The 22,308-nt window shown below is 44.7% G+C and overlaps 2 protein-coding genes and 1 pseudogene across 4 annotated transcripts in view; 1 reads left to right on the forward strand and 2 right to left on the reverse strand.

Annotated features, from left to right (window-relative positions):
• LOC148902098 (serine/threonine-protein kinase DCLK2-like) overlaps window positions 1-8,205 on the reverse strand; it is a 17,772-nt gene extending 9,567 nt beyond the window's left edge. The window contains exons 1-3 of the mRNA XM_088990400.1: window positions 7,759-8,205; window positions 6,309-6,855; window positions 4,663-5,033 (exon numbers count right to left, since the gene is read on the reverse strand). Coding sequence (XP_088846526.1) covers window positions 4,663-5,033; window positions 6,309-6,699 — 762 coding nt within the window. The 5' untranslated portion in view covers window positions 6,700-6,855; window positions 7,759-8,205. The remainder of the gene's footprint in view (window positions 1-4,662; window positions 5,034-6,308; window positions 6,856-7,758) is intronic.
• A 2,852-nt stretch (window positions 8,206-11,057) lies between these two features.
• Window positions 11,058-15,645, reverse strand: LOC148902099 (transmembrane protein 184C-like; annotated as a pseudogene). The gene is made up of 11 exons (XR_016114239.1): window positions 15,440-15,645; window positions 14,985-15,133; window positions 14,709-14,876; window positions 14,431-14,636; window positions 14,281-14,355; window positions 12,904-12,997; window positions 12,713-12,825; window positions 12,528-12,627; window positions 12,373-12,450; window positions 12,199-12,293; window positions 11,058-12,135 (listed from the first exon to the last, which is right to left on the reverse strand). The product of XR_016114239.1 is annotated as a transmembrane protein 184C-like (transcript).
• A 1,045-nt stretch (window positions 15,646-16,690) lies between these two features.
• Window positions 16,691-21,762, forward strand: ttc29 (tetratricopeptide repeat domain 29). 2 transcript variants are annotated; one of them, XM_088990401.1, is made up of 12 exons: window positions 16,691-16,961; window positions 17,037-17,110; window positions 17,206-17,265; window positions 17,498-17,557; window positions 17,769-17,932; window positions 17,995-18,174; window positions 18,917-19,129; window positions 19,195-19,280; window positions 20,720-20,811; window positions 20,876-20,999; window positions 21,071-21,160; window positions 21,474-21,762. In XM_088990401.1, exons 2-12 carry the CDS (start codon window positions 17,055-17,057, stop codon window positions 21,627-21,629), a joined length of 1,281 nt encoding a protein of 426 aa, XP_088846527.1. In that variant the 5' UTR covers window positions 16,691-16,961; window positions 17,037-17,054; the 3' UTR covers window positions 21,630-21,762. The 2 variants fall into 2 exon arrangements, with proteins under 2 accessions (XP_088846527.1, XP_088846528.1); XM_088990402.1 differs by having other exon boundaries at window positions 21,051-21,160; window positions 21,474-21,606.
• Window positions 21,763-22,308: the final 546 nt, after the last annotated feature.

Genomic DNA, 22,308 nt, shown 5'->3' on the forward strand with positions numbered 1-22,308 from the left:
TGTCCTCCACCCATACAATTTGGTGACATTTAAATGTCCACCAAAAACACATTTTTGCAGAGATGATTTGCTTGGGTGCCAGCAGAGGAGTAACAGCAGAAGAAGCTGTGCTCAATGTACAAAAATTCCGTGGTACACGCTACATGAATTAGTTCTCATGCAGGTGTTGAGAGACATGCCAAAATTTGGACTCCAAATTTTTGACCAATGATTGACAAGCAGTTTTATGCAAATTGATGTCTGTGTAAGCTCTCAGTCGTACAGGAGTGGTCCATCGATGAGAAGGTTTCTTCAACCGTCATCTTATTCAGAAGGATCCTCACCGCCTTGCGGGGCTTGACGCCGCTTCGGATCACCGTCACCAGTTTGGGCTTGATGAAGTCTTTACTTTCTCGGCCCTCGGGGCGCTCTTTGCCGCTCCCGCCGACACCGCCCGCAGACGCGCCCGAAGGCCTGCTCAAACTTGTCACGCCGCTCGCGGAACCGGCGCCGGGTTTCCAACTCGGCACGGCGATCTTGGTGTAGTCCACTTTACGATAAGGCTGATTGGAGGCGCAAACGTAGCACTCACCTGAGCGCAGAGACATGAGTTGGCAATTGAAGTCAGATTTTAAAACGAGCCAAAAACCTGCTTCAGAGAATCTAGCAGAAAGTGCGTGACATTTTGTGGCTCACGCATGAACTGTCGTCTTTATGTCACAAAGCGATGCATCGGACTTAGTTTCTGTACATTAGTGCTTATTAGCGAACTTAACGGTCATTAATATTCATGAGTGGAGAGAAAGGAGCAATTGAAGCATGGCAGGCGTCGGTGGGGTGGTTTCCGAGGAGGTTTCGTGGTGCCTGAAGTCGTTGTACGGGAGCACGGCAAAGAGTGCCCTATATACTGCCAGTTTGAGTCGATCGATGGAAACTTTCCTCGCGGCCGTCGAGTCGATGCAGGAAGGTCTTCTCACCGTGAGTTGTTCGGCTGGGATCGGTCAAGTCGGAGAATCGATGAGGGATTGTGAGGACGAAGGTGCGTGGGGTTGGCCATGCTGCCGGGCTCGGACAGGCCGGTCATCGGCGACGGTGGCGATGATCGCGCTGCCATGGCGCTCTGCAGGACGCTGAGGAAGAACGCTGACGTCGGCGGCCGTGTCGGCCATGAAGCGTCTTCCCGAAGTCCGATCGTGGACATAAGCGATGTCCGATCGTGGACATATATGATGTCCGATCGTGGACATAAGCGATGTCCGACGATGTCCGATCGTGGACATAAGCGATGTCCGACGATGTGCGATCGTGGACATATACGATGCAGCGAGTTGCAGAGTCGCCAGGCGAATTGGACGATGTCGGCCATCAGGGTGCGGCAGGTTTCACGGTGGGGTCGGGGCGCCCACGGGTGGTGGCGGCCCATCGGGAGCTCGGCTCGAGGGGTCTTGCTGTGAAGATGCCGGGTTCACGGGCGGCTGGGAAATCTGGGTGTTTCCATTTGGAGAGTTGATTGGGCTGAGGAGGAGGGAAAAAATGCTCCTGGCTAGCTCGCCAATAAAGAGTTTGATGGTTCTCTTTATTTGTAAGTAGGTTCGTTGTCAGATCTCCCAGGCAGGTGACGCGCAGAGCTTGATCGCGGCGTGGAGTCGAGCAAGTCGTGCCGTGATATCCGTCCGACGCCCGGCGTGAGCCGGGCGTCAGTCCGAGATAAGTCTGATATGATTCTGCCCCGTGGTTCGCCCAATCTCTCTGTCCCGCGACAGCTTCTTTTATACAATTTGCAAGCGTGTGCTATGCGTCAGGGTGATACGCACATCAAGGAGATCAAGGAATTGAAAGACATGAAAGTGTTGAAAGGCGCACTTCAAAATCATACACTCGTGCAAAAACACATTTTTGCAGAGATGATTTGCTTGGGTGCCAGCAGAGGAGTAACAGCAGAAGAAGCTGTGCTCAATGTACAAAAATTCCGTGGTACACGCTACATGAATTAGTTCTCATGCAGGTGTTGAGAGACATGCCAAAATTTGGACTCCAAATTTTTGACCAATGATTGACAAGCAGTTTTATGCAAATTGATGTCTGTGTAAGCTCTCAGTCGTACAGGAGTGGTCCATCGATGAGAAGGTTTCTTCAACCGTCATCTGTACAAATTTGAAGGTTTCGGACGTTTCGCCTCCTATCCAAAAGGCTTCGTCAGCGAACTAGGGTCTGACTGGTCGTATTGATGATCTGTGCAATGTCCAAGAGGGATCGTGTTCCGCGCAAACACGTTCCCAATTGGCAAATTGAGACTTTTCATGTCTCAACAGGGGGGAATGGCAATAGCCTAGATCATCATTGCCAAAATTTTCACTTTTGGTGTTGAGTGATGTTAGCTGCAATATCATTCCCACAAGAAAGTGGTGCCCTCCAGAAATGCAGACATACTAACAACTAACATACACTAACAAACTAAAATCTAACAATGACAATGTCTGCCATTTCTGTGAGAGAATACATTGCAGAGCCTAAACGATGAGACAGATTTTGATAGGGAAAGAAACACCAAGAAAGGGTGCTGTGCAGAATGAAACCATCCCTTCGACATGTGACTTGGCACAAGTCTTCTTTTAGTCTCCACAGGACGGAGCTGCGGTTTGAAGAAGATGACGTGGGCCACGCCAAAGTGGGATGGACCGGTTGCGGAGCTGCTAGCCGTCTTAGCAGCTACAAGCTTCGTCTGGACTCGCGAGGACACCACACCGTTCGTCAAGAAGATTCCCGATGCACATCACTGGAGCCGACAGAGACACACATTCTCCCATTCACCAGCTCGTCTGTACCACACCCTGGGGCCTGCTTGCGACAAATGCTACAAACAATTTTGTTCCTACTCGTCATCCTGGTGATCACCATCCAGGATCCCATGAAGATTTGACTATTGTAGCTAGAGAATGACATGACTTTGATTTGAGAATGTTTCCATTATGATTTTCTTTTCTGTTCACCTCGACCGATGTTAAAAATGTTCGTCAGGAGGGAGATGTTAGGGTAATTCGCCATACAAACATCTCTAAACATCGCTCTGTAATCTTTGTTTACATTTTGAACTTCCTCGTATGTCATATCCTGCCTTCCTTTACACGATGTCGCATTTTTATTACGTCACATCCTGTCGCGTCATTGCTATGCGCCGCATAAATACTCCTGCAGGCCGTTCGTCTCTCTCTCTCTCCATGCGCTCCCTCCTCCGTCCGCACCACAATGCCCGTGCTCTCCAAATTAAATCAACTTTCTGTTCAAGTCCTGGCTCCCTGATGATTTAACCATCGATCTCCATCAACACCCGTCGAAGCAATGAACCAAGGGCGAACGATAAAAAATAACCCAACAATATATATATATATATATATATATATATATATATATATATATATATATATATATATATATATATATATATTAGTAGTAGTCGAGTTAGCACGCTGGCTTCAAAGTGCAGTGACCTCTGCACTGCACACAATATATATATATATATATATATCTCACATCTCATCTCATTTTCCGTACCGCTTCTTCCTCATTAGGGTCGCTGGAGCCTATCTCAGCTGTCTTCGGGCACGAGGCGGGGGACACCCTGAATTGGTTGCCAGCCAATCGCAGGGCACACAAAGACATACAACAGTCACTCTCACACTCACACCTAGGGACAATTTGGAGTGGTCAATCTGCCTGCCATGCATGTTTTTGGAGTGTGGGAGGAAACCGGAGGACCCGGAGAAAACCCACGCGGGTCCGGGGAGAACATGCAAACTCCACACAGGGAGGCCGGACCGGGATGCGAACCGGGGAGGCCGGACCGGGATGCGAACCGGCGACCTCTGCACTGTGAAGCCGGTGTCCTAACCCCACTCGACTACCGGGCCCTCCCATATATATATATATATATATATATATATATATATATATATATATATATATATATATATATATATATATATATATATATATATATATTAGTAGTAGTCGAGTGGTTAGCACGCTGGCTTCACAGTGCAGAAGTCGTGAGTTCAAAGCCCCAGTCCGGTCTCCCTGTGTAGAATTTGCAAGTTCTACCCGGGAATGCGTGGGTTTTCTACGGGTCCTCCCACATTCCAAAAACATGGGTGTCAGTGTGAGAGTGACTGGTTGTTTGTGTCTGTGTGCCGTGCGATTGGCTGGTGTCCACCGCCGAGTGCACGAAGACGCCTGGGATAGGCTCCAACACCCCCCACGACCCTCATGAGGATAAAGCGGTCTGGAGGATGGATGGAACTGTAGTTTGTAACGGTTGTCAAAAAATGATTGAGGTTATTTAAAATTTAAAGTATAAATGATGATGTCATGGACTACACACTTGCAAGGTACGATGCACCACACAGATACTCAAACACGGACATGGAGTCTCACACACAGATACGTATATGCGTAAGCACGCACACACACTGCTAAAGACTATTACTACTACATTTTTTTCCGTTCTTTCTCTGTCTGTCAGTGTATGTTTTAAAAATAGATCCATTAGTGCATTTTGTACATGCAGGGAAAGATGAAAGTATCTTCAAATATGTTTGGCTGCCACATGGCTTGAAACGCTTTAAAAGTAAAATATCAGCAATCAAGCTAAGTTTTTTTGCGTTTTTAGGTAGAAACTGAGCTCACTTGTTTTCCGTCCAGGGTGTACAGCCTCTTGACGGCCCCCGAGTCCAACTTGATGGCCTCCGTGATGTCGGCCAGTACTTGTTCGAAGGAGTGAGCCGTCTTCTTATTCAGAAGGATCCTCACCGCCTTGCGGGGCTTGACGCCGCTTCGGATCACCGTCACCAGTTTGGGCTTGATGAAGTCTTTACTTTCTCGGCCCTCGGGGCGCTCTTTGCCGCTCCCGCCGACACCGCCCGCAGACGCGCCCGAAGGCCTGCTCAAACTTGTCACGCCGCTCGCGGAACCGGCGCCGGGTTTCCAACTCGGCACGGCGATCTTGGTGTAGTCCACTTTACGATAAGGCTGATTGGAGGCGCAAACGTAGCACTCACCTGAGCGCAGAGACATGAGTTGGCAATTGAAGTCAGATTTTAAAACGAGCCAAAAACCTGCTTCAGAGAATCTAGCAGAAAATGCGTGACATTTTGTGGCTCACGCATGAACTGTCGTCTTTATGTCACAAAGCGATGCATCGGACTTAGTTTCTGTACATTAGTGCTTATTAGCGAACTTAACGGTCATTAATATTCATGAGTGGAGAGAAAGGAGCAATTGAAGCGCCTCAAGCAGGTCTCCTTTGAGTCTCCATAAGTCACATCCGGAAAGTAATGCAAAGCTGATGAGGCAAAAGTGGCTGAAGATTGCTGCGTTATTAGCGCTGAACAACGATCTGACTCAAATCGACATTGCAAGGTACTGGAATATAATTTTTTAAATCGGTATATATTGTACCAAAAATAAAGACATCCTCGGCTTCTCAATAAGCTGTGGTAAGATGAGTCATTCTTTGCAGTGGACAAAGAATACATGCACATGAGTCTTATTTCTATTTGATGTCTGACATTTTGATGGACTGCTCGTTTCTTTACTCATTCACTGCCAGATGGTGTGCAAAAATGTGTCCACTCCAGTGCCAGGGTTTTTGTCATTTTCACTCAAATTACAGGACCCACAAAATATTGAGTTTTAGGACATCAGTACATTAGCATTCAATGCAGCGTAAGGAACCTTAGACTATCTTCTTTCATCAAAATAAAAGTTAATTCCTAAGTTATCTGGTTCTTGAGTTATCTGAGCTTGAAATGGGGCGGCTGTTCAAAATACAATGCAATACATACATAATAATTTACATAGCGCTTTAGCTGAAGCTGTATCAAAGCGCTAACATGGACAAAAGGCAAAGGCTGCCCCCTCATGGAAGGGAAAAACATTGCCAGAGGTCTGACCAGCACCCCCACGCGAGAAAAACCAAAACCCGAACAAATTCGGGAATGGCGCTCCACGTCACAATTTTCAATTCCCAAACTAATTTGGGCATAGCAGTGAATGAGTCAATAAGATGTGTTAAGATGGGTTGTTCTTTGCAGAGGATAAATAATACATGCACATGAGTCTTATTTCTATTTGATGTTTGACATTTTGATGGACTGCTGTTTTCTTACGTCGCCGATATTTGAAGCTTTATATCTGTCTATTATTTTGTATTGTGTATTAGCATGAAGCTAATGGAAGCTGTCAATCACCTCTCTTTCCCATTTCGAGGAACTCATCCCACAGGATCACTAACGAAATACTGTATCATGATACTGCATGCAGGTGAAGCTAACCTTCCACCAGCTCGTCCATGCTGGTGATCTTCTTTGCGCCATCAATGGTGTAGATGGTCCGCACCCCTTGCGGCAGGTGGAGATTGTCGGCCAGCGAGCGGGTCAGCTCCATGAGCAGGGCGTCGTACGAGCGGAAGCGGTCGCTGGAAACGGCGTACACCAGCCCTTTAAAAGAGCGGTCGCCGTTGCGGTAGAAACGCACCTTCTTGGCACGCTTCTCCAAGGTGAGCGCCTGCAGAGTACGCGTGCGGTAGTAGCTGCAGTTGGTGCTGTGAGCCGGGCTCGGAACCAGGCTGCTGCCTCGCGAACTCGGGCCCGAGTCGTCTCGTTTCACTCGAACGGAGCGACCTCGGCGGGGTTTGTCGCGTTCATCAAAATGCTCCAGTTCCATGGTCTTCTTTTTGTCGGGGTCCGCGCTACCGCTACTTAAGACTCATCTTGATCCGAATGAGATGAGAGATTTGGAGAGGGGTGTTTCTAGAAAGCCATTCAAAGTTCTTTTGTATGATGATTTCAGTAGAAGGGTAGCTGAGAATCCGCTTGAACCCTGAAAAGATGCAAAAGAGGTCAAATATTGAACCGCTGAGCCTCTATAACACAGGTGTCCAAGTCAAGGCCCGGGGGCCAAATTTGGCCCCCGGGCCACAACATCATTTTATTCGGCTTGCGAAAGCAAATCAAACTTGTGAAATACAATATTGCTTGCTAATGTCTGAACCGAAATTTCAAATTGTCCCATGTAAACCACAATAACAGTTATTGTTTTTTACATAAAATTGGAAAACTAGTTTTTCATTAATTTGTTGTGTGCTCGGTATGTAATAAGTGGCGAGGATGAAACATTCTAATGATTTCCCCAAATTGTTCACAGACCCCTGAGAGGAAACCATAAGTATAATGTACCTTGCTGCAAAAAAAAGAATTTGACACCCTTGCTCTATAAAGTCCGCTAAATGCGCTGCTTCCTAGCCACAAATTAACATTTGATATCCAGGCTTTTATGTACAGTAGCCTTGAAAATCAAATATTCTTTGATAGTAACACACAGCAGTATTATCGGTTCATATTGACACATCCTCATTTGGAGTCAAATAATTTGTTGTCCTTTTCTATAAAGAAATTAGGGCAAAATTTATACAAAATGTACAATTAGATCCGGAGTAGAATTAAGTAAAGACAGCAGGGAGCAGGCTCCAGGTCCACTTAGTCTTGGACCCCCAGCCACAAGATCACCTTTGACTCCGTTTTCATAAATCTGTAAGGTCGGATGAGCTTCCAGTAGGGGGAGGATCAGCATCACCTTGCAGCATGCGAACATGTCAGTCAAGGTTGCAGGTGCAACGCAATCACGTGTTCACATCACGTCCCATTCGGCACAACCTCCACACGGGATTAGAAACAAAAGCATAAATCCGCTCAAACGCACGCACGGCGGACGGAAGGCGCCTACCAATAATGCCGTGGAGCCGGTTTGTTGCCTGTACTCGGGTCACAATGTCTCAATTTTCAACGCTCCCCTTTCCTCCCTTCCTCCGATGCGCAGGTTCCGGTATTTTCCGTTTCCGGCTGAAAGGGCGACGACGGCCGGACCAGGTCGAGTCAGGACGCCGCTTGAGGATTAGGATGGAGGCTCGTAGCGGGATGCGCCACGACGGGGTTCCGAGTAGCAGCAGCTGCGTGGCCGCAGCACTCGAGAGGAGACGCCGGCACAACCAGCTTCCGCTCCCGCCCCACCTCCGAGGCTCTCCCTGTCTGTCTGTCTCTCTCTCTCTCTCTCTCTCTCTCTCTCTCTCTCTCTCTCTCTCTCTCTCTCTCTCTCTCTCTCTCTCTCTCTCTCTCTCTCTCTCTCTCTCTCTCTCTCTCTCTCTCTCTCTCTCTCTCTCTCTCTCTCTCTCTCTCTCTCTCCACGTCTTTGTGTGTCTCTCTCTATATATATATATATATATATCTATATATATATATATATATATATATATATCTATCTATATATATATATGTCTCGTAAAGTCTCGTTATATCGATATTCAAGGGAGTCCGAAAAAATGATCGATATACGCCCGAGGGGACTATCGATATATCCGACCCTGTTTGCATGTAATTTTCTCCGTGCGTGCATAGAAATAGTATCGATATAACCGGGACTATCGATATATCCGATATCGATATAACGAGACTTTATGTGTGTGTGTGTGTGTGTGTGTGTGTGTGTGTGTGTGTGTGTGTGTATGTGCGTGTGTGGGGGGGGGTGTCAAAATAAAAAAAATGTTTTGTCTCTTTTAGTTGAGAATTGAGACATTGTGACCCGAGTACAGGAAAAACGAAGAAAACATGGCAGGTCAGTGTGATTTTCACCATATTGTTTAATGCCCATACACAAAAACAAAACAAACAAACAAAAACAACCAGGAATATATGTGTCTTATTTAATTAGATGTGTCTTATTAAATTAGATTAGATAACTTTTATTTGTATTATATATATTTCCATGTGGTTTCCATGGTGGGTAACGATGCCCACCATGGAAAAGACGGTTGGAGGCTAAGATCAAGGCGGCTCGGAAGGATGTGAGTCAGTTGACGGAGACCCAGAGAGGCGTGAATAAAAGGCCAATACCCAAGAGCAGGGGTCGGGAACCAATGGCTCGCGAGCCATATATGGCTCTTTTGATGATTGCATATGGCTCGCCGATAAATATTACATATTATAATACATATTGTCGTTTTTTTTTTTTGCCGTTCATTTCCTGTTGGGGCTGCAGTTGGCGAAAAGCGCAATTTTGATTGGATGACACTGACCTAGAATGACCGAAAGCGCCATGTTGATTGGATGATAGTGGCCGTCATGTTGAAATAGGTAAACGCCCCTTTAAATGAGCCCAACTTGTGCACTTCAGCGTGAAGGCACCGGAGAATTAAAGGAGAGAAAATGTTCTGATTCTAATTTGCAATGAAACAATACCATCGATGAAACAGTCGAATGTCAGTGACATTTTAACAAGCCCGATGTTAACGTTAGCATCAACATACTTCTGCGAGAAGTAGATTGCACAATTGTAAGTGTGGAAGCTTACGAACCGTGTGCAGGCTAGCTAGCAGTATATATATACGAGATATTTATATATATATATATATATATATATATATATATATATATATATATATATATACAGTAAAGTCTCGTTATATATATATTCAAGGGAGTCCGAAAAAATATCGATATAACCGGGACTATCGATATATCCGATATCGATATAAACTGTATATATATATATATATATATATATATATATATATCGGAAGTAAATGAGTTAACAGGCTGACATGCAACGCTTGTTTCTCGGTCAAAATGCAACACGAGGACATATTTCGCGGGGGTTGCTGGAGCCTATCTCAGCTGTCTTCGGGCACGAGGCGGGGGACACCCTGAATTGGTTGCCAGCCAATCGCAGGGCACACAAAGACGTACAACAGTCATTCTCACACTCACACCTAGGGACAATTTGGAGTGGTCAATCTGCCTGCCATGCATGTTTTTGGAGTGTGGGAGGAAACCGGAGGTTCCTCCGATACCCGGTTATTACGATAATCCGGTTATTACGGTGCTTCTTTTCATCCCCCGCCGGCCATTTTTGTTGTTTATATCGATATATCCGTCGCGCCATTGGTCAACTTGGTCACGTGTCTTGTTACGTGAGCCGCCATCGGTCGCGCCATTGGTCGACTTGGTCACATGAACCGCCATCGGTCGCGCTATTGGTCGACTTGGCCGTGTGACTTTGTCACGTGACACGCCATCGGTCGCGCCATTGGTCAACTTGGTCACGTGTCTTGGTTACGTGTCACGCCATCAGTCGCGCCATTGGTCGACTTGGTCAGGTGACTTGGTTACGTGCCCAGCACCCGTGTAGCAGAGCCATTTTCATTTTCAGACGCTAGCTCGTGTGTAGCAGACGAGATTGAAGTGTTTGTGTTAAAAGGTAAAAATGGGAAGCAGAAGAAGATTGATGTCTTTTTTAAATTGTATACATAATACAGTAAGATGTAAGCGTTGCAGTTTCCCTGTTGTGTTATGTACATGCCCACTGTACTGTATATGAATGCAATCGTTTTTTGCAACAATGTTTCTTGTTTTTTCTGCTGAAGCGCGATGATTTTGAAAATTATTAACATTCCATACTGTGTATTAAAGGACAGCCGATGTCACTTTTTATTCAAATACAAATAAAAATGACTTCACGCCAAGACGTCTTGCATTGCTTGTGAATCCAAACAATGGCTTCAGATTCGGATAATATGCTTTCTTGTTACACATCCAGTTATGAATATGTTTCAAATACACTGTAGTTCTGAAGATTAAAGCATATATGTTTACAATCATTAAAGAATTATATGTGCCATTTTGAGGCAACATTGGGGGAACATCTGTCACCCAAAAAAAAGGGAGCTAATGGCCAGCTCCGTTTCTTATATGGCGCTTGGCTGCCCTCTTTTGGCGGCTTTTGTTTAATGCAGTTCGGCACAGGATCGGATATATCGATAGTCCCGGTTATATCGATATTTTTCGGACTCCCTTGAATATCGATATAACGAGACTTTACTATATATATATATATATATATATATATATATATATATATATATATATATATATATATATATATATATATATATATATATATATATATATATATATATATATATATATATATATATATATGGGCGGCCCGGTAGTCGAGTGGTTAGCACACCGGCTTCACAGTGCAGAGGTCGCCGGTTCGCATCCCGGTCCGGCCTCCCTGTGTGGAGTTTGCATGTTCTCCCCGGACTCGCGTGGGTTCTCTCCGGGTCCTCTGGTTTCCTCCCACACTCCAAAAACATGCATGGCAGGCAGATTGACCACTCCAAATTGTCCCTAGGTGTGAGTGTGAGAATGACTGTTGTGTGCCCTGCGATTGGCTGGCAACCAATTCAGGGTGTTCCCCGCCTCGTGCCCGAAGACAACTGAGATAGGCTCCAGCAGCCCCCGCGAAATATGTCCTCGTGTTGCATTTTGACCGAGAAACAAGCGTTGCATGTCAGCCTGTTAACTCATTTACTTCCGATCACAATTTATTCGGGAATTGAAAATATTACGTAGAGCGCCATTCACGAATTTGTTTAGGTTGTTCTTTTCCTGTTTGGGTGCCGATAAAGCCCTGGCCATGGCCTCTGGCAATGTTTTTTTCTTTTCTACAAGGGGCAGCATTTCCATTTTTTCCATGATAGCGTTTTTGTTCCAGCTTTAGCTGTTGTTCAAGCGCTACAGTATATAAACCGATATGTATTGCATTGTATTTTGGACAGCCGCCCTCATTTCAAGCTCATATAAGTCCAGACCCATATAACTTGGGAATTAACTCTTTTTTTCAGATGAAGGTCTGAGTCTAAGGTTTCTCAGGCAGCATTGAATGTTGATGTAGTCCTAAAACTCAATATTCTGTGGGTCCTGGAATTTGAGTGACAATGACAAAAACCCTGGCACTGGAGTGGACACATTTTTGCACATCGTCTGGGAGTGAATGAGTGAATGAGAGGAGCATCCTCCACTCGCGTTGGTGAGTGGTCGCCGTCATCTTCCTTCAAAGATGCCGTGGTAAATCCCGCCGGAGCCGAGATGGAGTGCGGGGTGGGGGTATGCCCGAGCCCCTGGTAGCGCCCGGTCGAGGAAGGGGAGGCTGGCCCGGAGACGGCCGTGGCACCCTGAGATAGGAGGCCGGTGCGTTCGCTGTGCTCGGGCCGGGCGGCCGCGCCAAAGTACATCTTGTTGGGGCGGCCCAGGAAGGTGCGGCCTGAAGGTTTGCGTTTGTGATTTTTGTTCCAGTTTAAATGTCATCAGAAGGTCACGCACTTACCAACATGGCGAACCTGCTCAATGACGTCGGCCCTGATGTTCAGAGAAGTCCCACATGGCGAGAAAGCTGTCCAAGCAAGTTCCTTCCTCTGCCTCCTACATGAATCGTTCAATAAATGGCCATGTTACTGTGTGTGTGTGTGTACATGTCAGAACGTGCGCACGCGTACCTTACCTGCACATACGGCTTGTACGTAAAGGTGTAATGGTGCGCAATGGCAGCCAGGAACATTTCAATACAGATGATAAAGTCCTGGATCGCAGGTGAAGAGCATCCAAACATTTGTTATCACATGGCAGTGGAAATGCAAGTGATAAATTTGTGCCCACCTGCAGTCCGGTGGCCACCGCCTCCACGCTGGTCCAGTCCCAGGTGTGTTTCTCCGAGATGACCCCCACCTTCACCAGGAACGCGATCAACACCGCTTGCCTGCGTACACAGCATCCAAATCCTGTTATCACGCGGCAGGTGCTCTACGAAATACAAATTCTAGCGCGATTGTTGACATCGGTACCAGAAGGAGACAAACACTACCAGTTTGACGCAGAGGAATTTGCCCACAGGCCTGATGGGAGTCAGCTCTTCTTTCAGAGCTCGGTACAGCAACACCAGGCAGTACATGGCGAACTACATGTACGCACGCAAACACAAATTGATCAAAAATGGAATACTGTAATCCTTGAATCAAAGTACAAAATCGTATACCAGTTGCGATATGTTGTTGATGATGACCAGGTAGGACCAGGCGTTCCGAAAGCTGAAATTGGCTTCGTCATAAACGCCGCAAAGCTGACAGACCCTGTGGGACGCCAAGGATATGAAACACCCAATCGCCGCGATTTCAGTAAGTGTCGCCACCACATTGTTGACGTAGCAAGAAGTGGAATTATGTTCTGCCATCACCATGACGACAGCCTTCATGAGAATCTTGGAAGTTTTGCAGAGCAGTCAAAGTAAAAATAATAATCACTTGACTATATTTTTTAACCAGTGTTGTCAGTTAGCTTGAAAAAGAAACGGTTACTCTTCTGATAACCTCACATTAAAAGTCATAGAGATTACAGATAACTTAATTTTTAAAAAATAGATTACTCTATTAGTTACTCTATTAGTTACAAATCAAATACCAACGACGCTTTACATTCAAACTGATAGAACGTTTATATACACAACTTTTACATTGACAAGCCGTTTCGCCAAGATTTAAGTAGAAGTACATTTTTAACGGATGTTGATTTATTTTCACTTGACATACGTAATTATATTTTTTCAAAAATGAATTTCACTGAACACAAACGGACGCTTGTTTTCAAACACGCACATAGTCTTGTGGCTCTTTGTCTTTAAACCTGAATATGCTGCGTGCGAATCATGATTCACTCATTCACTGCCAGACAATGTGCAAAAATGTGTCCACTCCAGTGGCAGGGTTTTTGTCATTTTCACTCAAATTGCAGGATCCACAGAATATTGAGTTTTATTACGGCATAAACATTCAATGTAGCGTAAGAAACCTGAGACTCTCTTCTTTATTAAAACAAACAGTTAATTCCTAAATTATATGGGTCTGGAGTTATCTGCAATGCAAGTGGGGGAAGTTGTACAAAACGCAAATACCGCCCGCTCATGGGAGGGAAAAATATTGCCAGAGGTCTGACCAGAGCTTTATTTCGCACCCCCCTCCCCGCAAGAAAAAAACAACACCTGAATAAATTTGGGAATGGCAGTGAATGACTGAATTAGATTAGATTAAATTAGATTAGATTCAATTTAGATTACATTAATTTAGTTGGATTAGTTTAACCTTCATTACTCTCACAGTGGAGAAATTCACAATTCACAGCAGCAAATTTATGAAAGGAAGAGGAAAGGAAAAATAAGTAGACCAAAATATAGGAGCTGATGTAAAGGCAGCCACTTTTGTGGCGCAATCTTAAAGTCAAAATAATTGTACAGTATTCTTGTGATTTTGAAGCTAGATACCACTTTATCAATAGCACGGTGTGTGTCTTTATATTGTCTTTCGTTGTCACAAACTCAAAATAGGGACTGTTTTTCATTGAAGTATGGATGGGAACTCACAGCGCTGTCACCGTGGTTACAGGCCGGACCACAGTGTACTGGAGGACTCCCATCTTACATCTGAAGAGCAGCACTCTGACAGGACAGCAAAGTTGTTTTCATACCGTGCTCATATGACGGCACCCCGCCTCCTTTCCCCATTCATCTTACTCTCCCATTGGCCACTGTGGACAGCAGCAGAGTGGTGGCAGGTGAGCCTGCTCCTGCTGCACCTCCAGCATCAGCACCAGACTGGGGTACTGGTTACTCAGGAAGTTGAGGAGGAACACCAAAAAGTTGTAGATGACGTACGCCTCGTAGCATTCCCGGCATGTGTCCACGTAGATAGCCAAACTGGGATACCTCAGGGCCAGCCACTGAAGACGTGGGGGGAGGATAATGTACCACATTGAGGGAAAAACTGGACACATGTGTACCTTTCGACTCACACTGTCCAGACTGTAGATGGGAACCATCTACAGTATCCTGATGATTGGCCTCTGCAAATCCGGTTGCGTGTAGTGGACCATGTGTTGCAAGATGTCCCACAGCGAGATGGGAATGGTGACGAAGACAAAAATGCTGGCGATGAACCACGCTTTGCTGTGAGTCCCCACCTGAAAACAAGCAAATCGCACAAATGCAGACGTCCTGAGAAGCTCCGAGGGGGCGTACATCAAGATATCCCCGATAACCCCCCCCCCCACCACCACCACCCCCAGCACCTTGTCCTTGTCCTTGTTCAGTTCCCAGACACACAGCGGAACCACAGCCGCCAGTAGTAAGGTATACACGACCAAAACCAGCGGACGGATCCATCGCCGCCACTCTGTGCACGAGCACGGCATCGCGCGGGACCGAGATTGCGCGAGAGCTTTTTAATCAGAAGGTTGAAGTTTAGTGTTTAGTAAACAAAATTGGTCTATTTTCATGTCGTGGGTTCCACATTTGCATATCATCTATCAAAAATGGAGGAACAGATAATGTACTTTGTAGCGAAACATTAGTATTTTGTGTGTTCATTTCTATCAATTTCATAAGCATTAATTAGCTGTTTCGACCCACATTATATTTGTACACAGTCTCATTCCCACATCATATCGAACTGGCACAGATCCTAAAATACGGTATTAACTTTTACAATGAGTGCCCAATGGTATATTCTGTGCATATTTCATACGTTTGGCCGTCGGAGCTTGTGTTGATGGAGGCGCTGGTGGGTCTGTTGTCTTCGTCCAGGCGGCGGGCAGATTTCTGTTACCAGGCAACGCCTCTTCTGTCACACGACCAAAACTGTCGTAACATCCTTGCGGGTCGCGACGACCACCGGTCGACTGAGTAAACGAATCAATCAATCGCCATCGATACGACGTGCACGCAGGCAAATGCGCGCGCTCATCGTGCCCGCGCTCCGCTAGAGCCCTACTTGTGTACGCTATCTCAGTCACGTGGAGAAGACGGGTTAGGACAGCGAAATGTTTTCCTCGTTGTTTTCTTGTAATAATGATATGTGGTGGGGCTGTTCTATATTGTCTTGATCTGAGTACATTTAAAACAAAAATGATAAACATGTAGTTAAACGACAGAAAATTGTCATTAAATAATGGTCTCTAATTTACATGCATAAAATTGTTGAAATACGTGAGAAACAGGTCCCGATTAATTTCATTTTACGGTAGGAGTGAAACTACAAACGCTGTATTTTTGTGACGAGTTGAACGTCACAGCCTCCAGAGGGCGCTAAGCAAATACTACAGAGGAGTCCATGTTTACATTCAGAAATGACAAACAGCCGTAATTAAATTTTGGTCACTAATATACATGCATAAAATAGTTTAAATATATGAGTAACTGGATTTTTTATTTCATTTGATGGCAGGAGTGAAACAAAAAAACGGGTTTATTTGTTACAAACCTTTAGACGGCGCTAGCAAGTACAGAAGACTCCAAAATGTTTACATTCAGAAACGACAAAAAAAATCGTAATCAATTGAAATATATGAGAAACGTGATTTTTTTTAAATTTCATTTGATGGCAGGAGTGTGACATAGTGCAGTGATTTTCAACCACTGTGCCGCAGCACACTACTGTGCCGTGAGAGATTGTCAAGTGTCCCGCGAGAAACTATCCGATGCACTTCAAATTTAAAATTTGAAGTGCAAAACATGTATTAATCATTTTCTCCCAATATTATGTCATTGTCCTGTGTCCGTCCTGAAAAGGCTGGGAGGGTAATTTAATATTCGTCCGTGTGGCAACACGTCACTGATTGCCTCTTTCCTGCGAGATGGTTCGTGGTGTGCCGTCAAAAAAATTCCAATGTAAAATAACGTGCCCTGGTTCAAAATAGGTTGAAAAATACTGACCTAGTGAACGTTACAGCCTCCAGGGGGCGCCAACAAGTACAGGACCCCAAAATGTTTAGTCCCATACGGACATTTGACTGAAAACAGCTCCTTGGTGACGTCGTTGCTCCCAAAAACTCCCAAGGAGCCCTGTTGCACGTCGTTGTCGCCAGTGCAATCGGAGTACTGCTACTAACGAATACAGGCTACCACAGTGAAGAGAAAGGAAACAAAATATACCAAGTCAGCTTTCAATCGAAAAGAACGGGTCCACTTTCCGAAGTCTTGCACGGTTATTTCGAATTTCTATACTTTACATGGCGGCATGAATGTTCTTGCACTACGCCACAAAATAGGTCGTAAAATTTTCTTTCGACCATTCTTTCGTCTCCTCTCCTTTAATTTTTTTAAAATATGACTCCTCCCCACAGATTAAGTGACAGTCGAGAATGGAAGGCAAATCACTGCCAGCATTGTCGTCGAGGGTTCGGAGACAGAAAAGCAAGTAAGCTAAAACTGGGACATCGGTGTGAAAATTATTTTTGTTTAACTGTGTAACTCCGGGCTAAGCTAATGAAACATTCTGTGTGTCGTTTGGAGGAAATCCTGTCCAACTACAGATAAATCAGCACGGAGACTCTCAAAGGAAGACATTGCAAAGTGAGTTTGGTCGCCATGGTGACTATTTTGTTTCCTTTTGGTCACTTTATTTCACGAAGAGCATGTTGGATTTTTTTCCATCTTGTGGCGAACTAATAGAATGCAACCAACTTGAAGCCAGTGCATGACGGTGCCTCATTGACGTTATGCTTTGCAAGCCTTGCAAAAATTTCTTCGGCAGAGGTGATCCTAAGCCACTTCTTTTCGATTTGACGCACGTCCCTTCACACAGGTTCATCAACAGTCGGAAGCAGAACATCTGCGTGGGCCTGCTTCAACATGGCTTTCACAGGTATTTTATGTGATGATCAAATGACTGGCAGTGGATGTATATTAGAGCGCTTCATTGTTGTTGGTGTGTGCATATCAAACAGAAAAAGGCGGAAAAGTATTGAGATGTGGTCGTTTTATTTTTGTAAGAAAAGGACAGCTTCGGGCAAATTGCAAATGGAGGTCGATTTGCAAATGGAGGTCGGCATTGTGCAGCTGCTGCTCTGTTCCAGGTCCTTCTCTGAGCTCTTCTTGCTATTACGCTTGGATCAAGAGCGCAGGGAAGCGGCAGAGATCAACTCGGCTCTCAGTCTTCAGACACCGTTGGAGGAGCAGCATGCTAAAATCGAAAGCATCGGTTTGCACTTGAGCCGCGCTGAGCAGGCCCAACGTGATGGTAATGGAACTCTTTTTAAAACTGACATTTTGGGGTACACGTCTCATGAATGGTTTCTGCAGGTCTCTGGCCAGTGGCGTATGAGCAGCGCCTCCATTTAGGCGCATACTTCACGGCGGAGTTGGAGGACCTGTGGCTTAGCTTGCACTTCTATCACACGTGCACCGACGCAAAGGAGAATGGATGCATGAGGTACGCCACCGAAGGACGGGCCTGCTTGGCCGAGCTCTACTTACAGCAAGGTGCGTGTCTCCCCTTCCTTGGCTCACGCCAGGTGTCGCGAACCTATGGCTCGCGAGCCATATATGGCTCTTTTGATGAATGCATCTGGCTCACCGATAAAACTAAATACATACATATTCTCGACAAAACTAAATACATATTCTTGCTTTTTCGCTATTCATTTCCGGTTTGGGCGGAAAGCGCAATTTTGATTGGATGATACTGACCTATGGCCGTTGATGTCGAAACAGTTAAACACTCCCTTTTAAATAAGCCTGACTAGTTAAAAAAAAAAGACGAATATCGTACACTTCAGGTTGAATGGACGGAAGGATTCGCCTTTGTGGAGAGAAAATGTTCTACCGTGATTCTAATTTGCAATGAAACAAGACCATGAATGAAACAGATCAGTGGCACTTTGACAAGCCCCATACTAACATTAGCATCAATATACTAATATGAGAGACAGCAGAAAGCAAGCGTGGAAGCTAATGAGCTGTGTGCAGGCTAGCTAGCAGTAGCTTTGCGTATGGACCCGGCAAGTTGACTTTCATTCCGATCGTTTGGCTGTTTTTTTTTTATCAATCATGAGGAACGGAAAAACATTCATGCTAATGGTTAGTACTTTTCATTTCTAAACATTTATATTTATATCTATTAGTCAAAAAGGTTCCCGACCCCTGGCTCACGCCTTCCGTTCTGCCTTCCTTCAGCCATTATTCACGGTATCTCTAAAAAAATGCATTCACATTGCACAAGCAGGTCAGCTGGACAAAGCGAGGCAACAGGCTGAGTTGTGTGTGCGGATGGCAGACGAAGGCGCTTGGCTGGACTCGTCCGGTCGCCCCCTGCCGCGGCGATCCCGTGAGAGCCTGTGGGCCATATACAGCCGCCAGGCGGATGGTCGCATCAAGGCCGGCGATCCCGACAAGGCTCTCGAGCTCCTCCATAGAGGCTACACCACCGCCACCGAGTGTTAGTTGTCCATCGCAGCGCACATACTTGCATTCATTCCGGTTGTAAAACAAAACCGTTTGCAGCTAAAAACAAACACATCGAAGGGGAAGCCGCCTATCAGCTTGGACTCGCCTACCACAGTGTCGGCGACTTCGAGACATCTGAACAGGTGTGTGATTTAGTATGTGTGTCCAAAACGAGTCCGTGTGACAATACAATGTAACATATCTTCATTTATATGGCGCTTTCTCAGCTGTTACTGTAATAAAGCACTTAATGGAAAACTTAACATGAAGTAAAATACCGGTAATATTTTTTGTATTCTTATGTTAAATAAATTATTTCACATAAAAAAAAAGTTGAATAAATTAATTAATTAATATTTAAACACCTAAATATTTACAGAAATAAATATATAAATACATAGATACATAAATATATAGGTAAATAAATAAATAAATGAACAAACAAATACATAAATAGCTCATTCACTGCCAGACGTGCAAAAACGTGTCCACTCCAGTGCCAGGGTTTTTGTCATTGTCACTCGAATTTCAGGACCCATAGAATACAGTATTGGATTTTATTACTACATAAACATTCAATGCATATAAGAAACCTTAGACTCTCTTCTTTCATCAGAAAAGAAAGTGTTAATTCCTAAATTATATGGATCTGGAGTTATATGAGCTCGAAATGAGGGCGGCTGTCCAAAATACAATGCAATACATACACATTGGTTTATATAGCGCTTTCACAACAGCTGAAGCTGAAACAAAGCGCTAACATGAAAAAAAAGGAAATGCCGCGCCCTCATGGAAGGGAAAAAAACATTGCCAGAGGGCTGACCAGCACTTTATCGGTACCCCCGCAAGAAAAAAACCTGAACAAATTCGGGAATGACGCTCGACGTCATATTTTCAATTTCCAAATAAATTCGGTAATGGTAGTGACCGAGTTAAATATGTGAATATTTAAATACATTCTCTCATCTCATCTCCCGTACCGCTTATTCCTCATTAGGGTCGCGGGGGTTGCTGGAGCCTATCTCAGCTGTCTTGGGTACGAGGCGGGGGACACCCTGAATTGGTTGCCAGCCAATCGCAGGGCACACAAAGACGTACAACAGTCACTCTCACACTCATACCTAGGGACAATTTGGAGTGGTCAATGCATGTTTTTGGAGTGTGGGAGGAAACCGGAGGACCCGGAGAAAACCCACGCGGGTCCGGGGAGAACATGCAAACTCCGCACAGGGAGGCCGGACCGGGACGCGAACCGGCGACCTCTGCACTGTGAAGCCGGTGTGCTAACCACTCGACTACCGGGCCGCCCTATTTAAATACATTAATATTTTAAATTAACTTGTGTATATATATGTATATGTATATCTATATATATATATATATATATATATATAGATATATATTCAACATTGAATACCGCGCTAAGACAATTAGCATTAAAGCTGCGGAGGCAATAAAGCTCACGCATTGGCTGAGTTTTGATTGATTTTAAACAGCTCACTAATCGATTTGCGCAAGAACATAAACACATATCAAGTAAGCTTGACAGTGAGTGTTGTCTTTTTTTCTTTTTTTTTTACAGTACCTCAACACCTCCATGGAAATCTGCAACACCACCGAGGATTTCAACGGCCTGGGAAAAGCTTACAAGGCCATGGCCAAGTTATACGAAAGGTACTCTCCCAAAAACTACACTCGCACAACTTTTGTGGTGACTGCTTATGTGTTTGTGTTTCAGCAAGGGAAACATCAACACCACTATCCAGCTTTTGGAGACGCTAGTTGACATGTCCCGGAACAAGAGCCTACATCACCACTTGGTCGACGCATGCCTATGTCTGGGCAATGTCTACACTAACCGGGTACCTCACACACAAACACACGCTTTCTTGATACACAAAATCATATTGCAGTTCTCCTTCCGAACCTGCAGAGGCAGTATGACCGAGCTCGTGAGAGCTTGCTACAAGGTTACAATGTGGCCTGTGACATTGGGGATGTGAATTTGGTACAGAAGGCTCAGGTATGTTATCGGTACAATATACAACATCCATCTAACTATCTAGCCAGACAGACAGTCAGCTAGCTGTCTAGCTAGATAGCTAGCTGTCTAACTAGCTAGCAGGCTGTTTTGCTAGCTAGCCGTCTAGCTCTTTATCTGTTTATTTATTTACATGTGCTTTATTTTTTTTGTATTTATTTGTTATTTATGTATTTATTTTATTATTTATAATTTACTGAATATGTCAAATCAATACTGCCATTTTTCTTCACAAAAAATATCTGCTAATTTAATTAGAATGTGCGCGTTTGGGCCTCCCATTGGTGTTATTCAGGTGTCACTGGCCAGTGCTCACACTCGCTGCATTGTGGAGAAGTACACTGCGGACGTGGTGTCCACCGCACCAACCGGTCTGTCACGTCTTCTGGCTTGGAAGGTGTCAAGAGGACTCCATGAGGACAGTGACAATGCCGGAGTGTGTGACTATTAGGCTTGGTCTACATGTAGCTGTTTTTTTTTTTTTATTTACCGAATACGTCTCCCTACCTTTTTAGAAAAAAAATCTGTCCATACTGGCTCGTTTGTTAACAAAAAATATATACCGGTATATGTATACATCACCACCTCAGTATATGCGTCTTTCAGCCCATTTACAATGTTGTTTTACAAGGATGTCAAGATGATGTTTTATAATGTGCCATACATTTCTAATGGGAGACAGGTCTGAACTGCAGGCAGCCCAGTTCAGTACCGACACTCTTTTTCTATGAAGCTAAGCGGCTGAAAAACATGCAAAAAGTTTTTTGGGGCACTGGCTTGCTCAAATAAGCAGCATGTCCATCAAAAAGATGTGGATTGGATTTTTCGTCTCAAATATGTATGTACCTGTCAGCATTATCACAAGTGTTCACACTGTTTACACTCTTGACCGTTTACAGGTTGAGTGAACGCTGGCGCGTGTGGCTGCCACTGCTCACCCACAGAAAAACTTATCCTGTGACTGAAAAGTGACCTTGAGAGTTTTGAAAGGTGCTTAGAAATGAAATGTATTATTATTATTACAGTAAAATGCCGATTGGAGGATATTGGCAAACCTCCATTTTGAATCAAGTTTTCTAAAAGCTTAATGTTTTAAAATCGCCCAGAACATGCAGATGACAAGGCAAAGC

This window comes from Hippocampus bargibanti, linkage group LG02 (genome assembly GCF_051943395.1).
Source record: "Hippocampus bargibanti isolate YZ-2025 linkage group LG02, ASM5194339v1, whole genome shotgun sequence".
Classification (NCBI taxonomy): Eukaryota; Metazoa; Chordata; class Actinopteri; order Syngnathiformes; family Syngnathidae; genus Hippocampus; species Hippocampus bargibanti.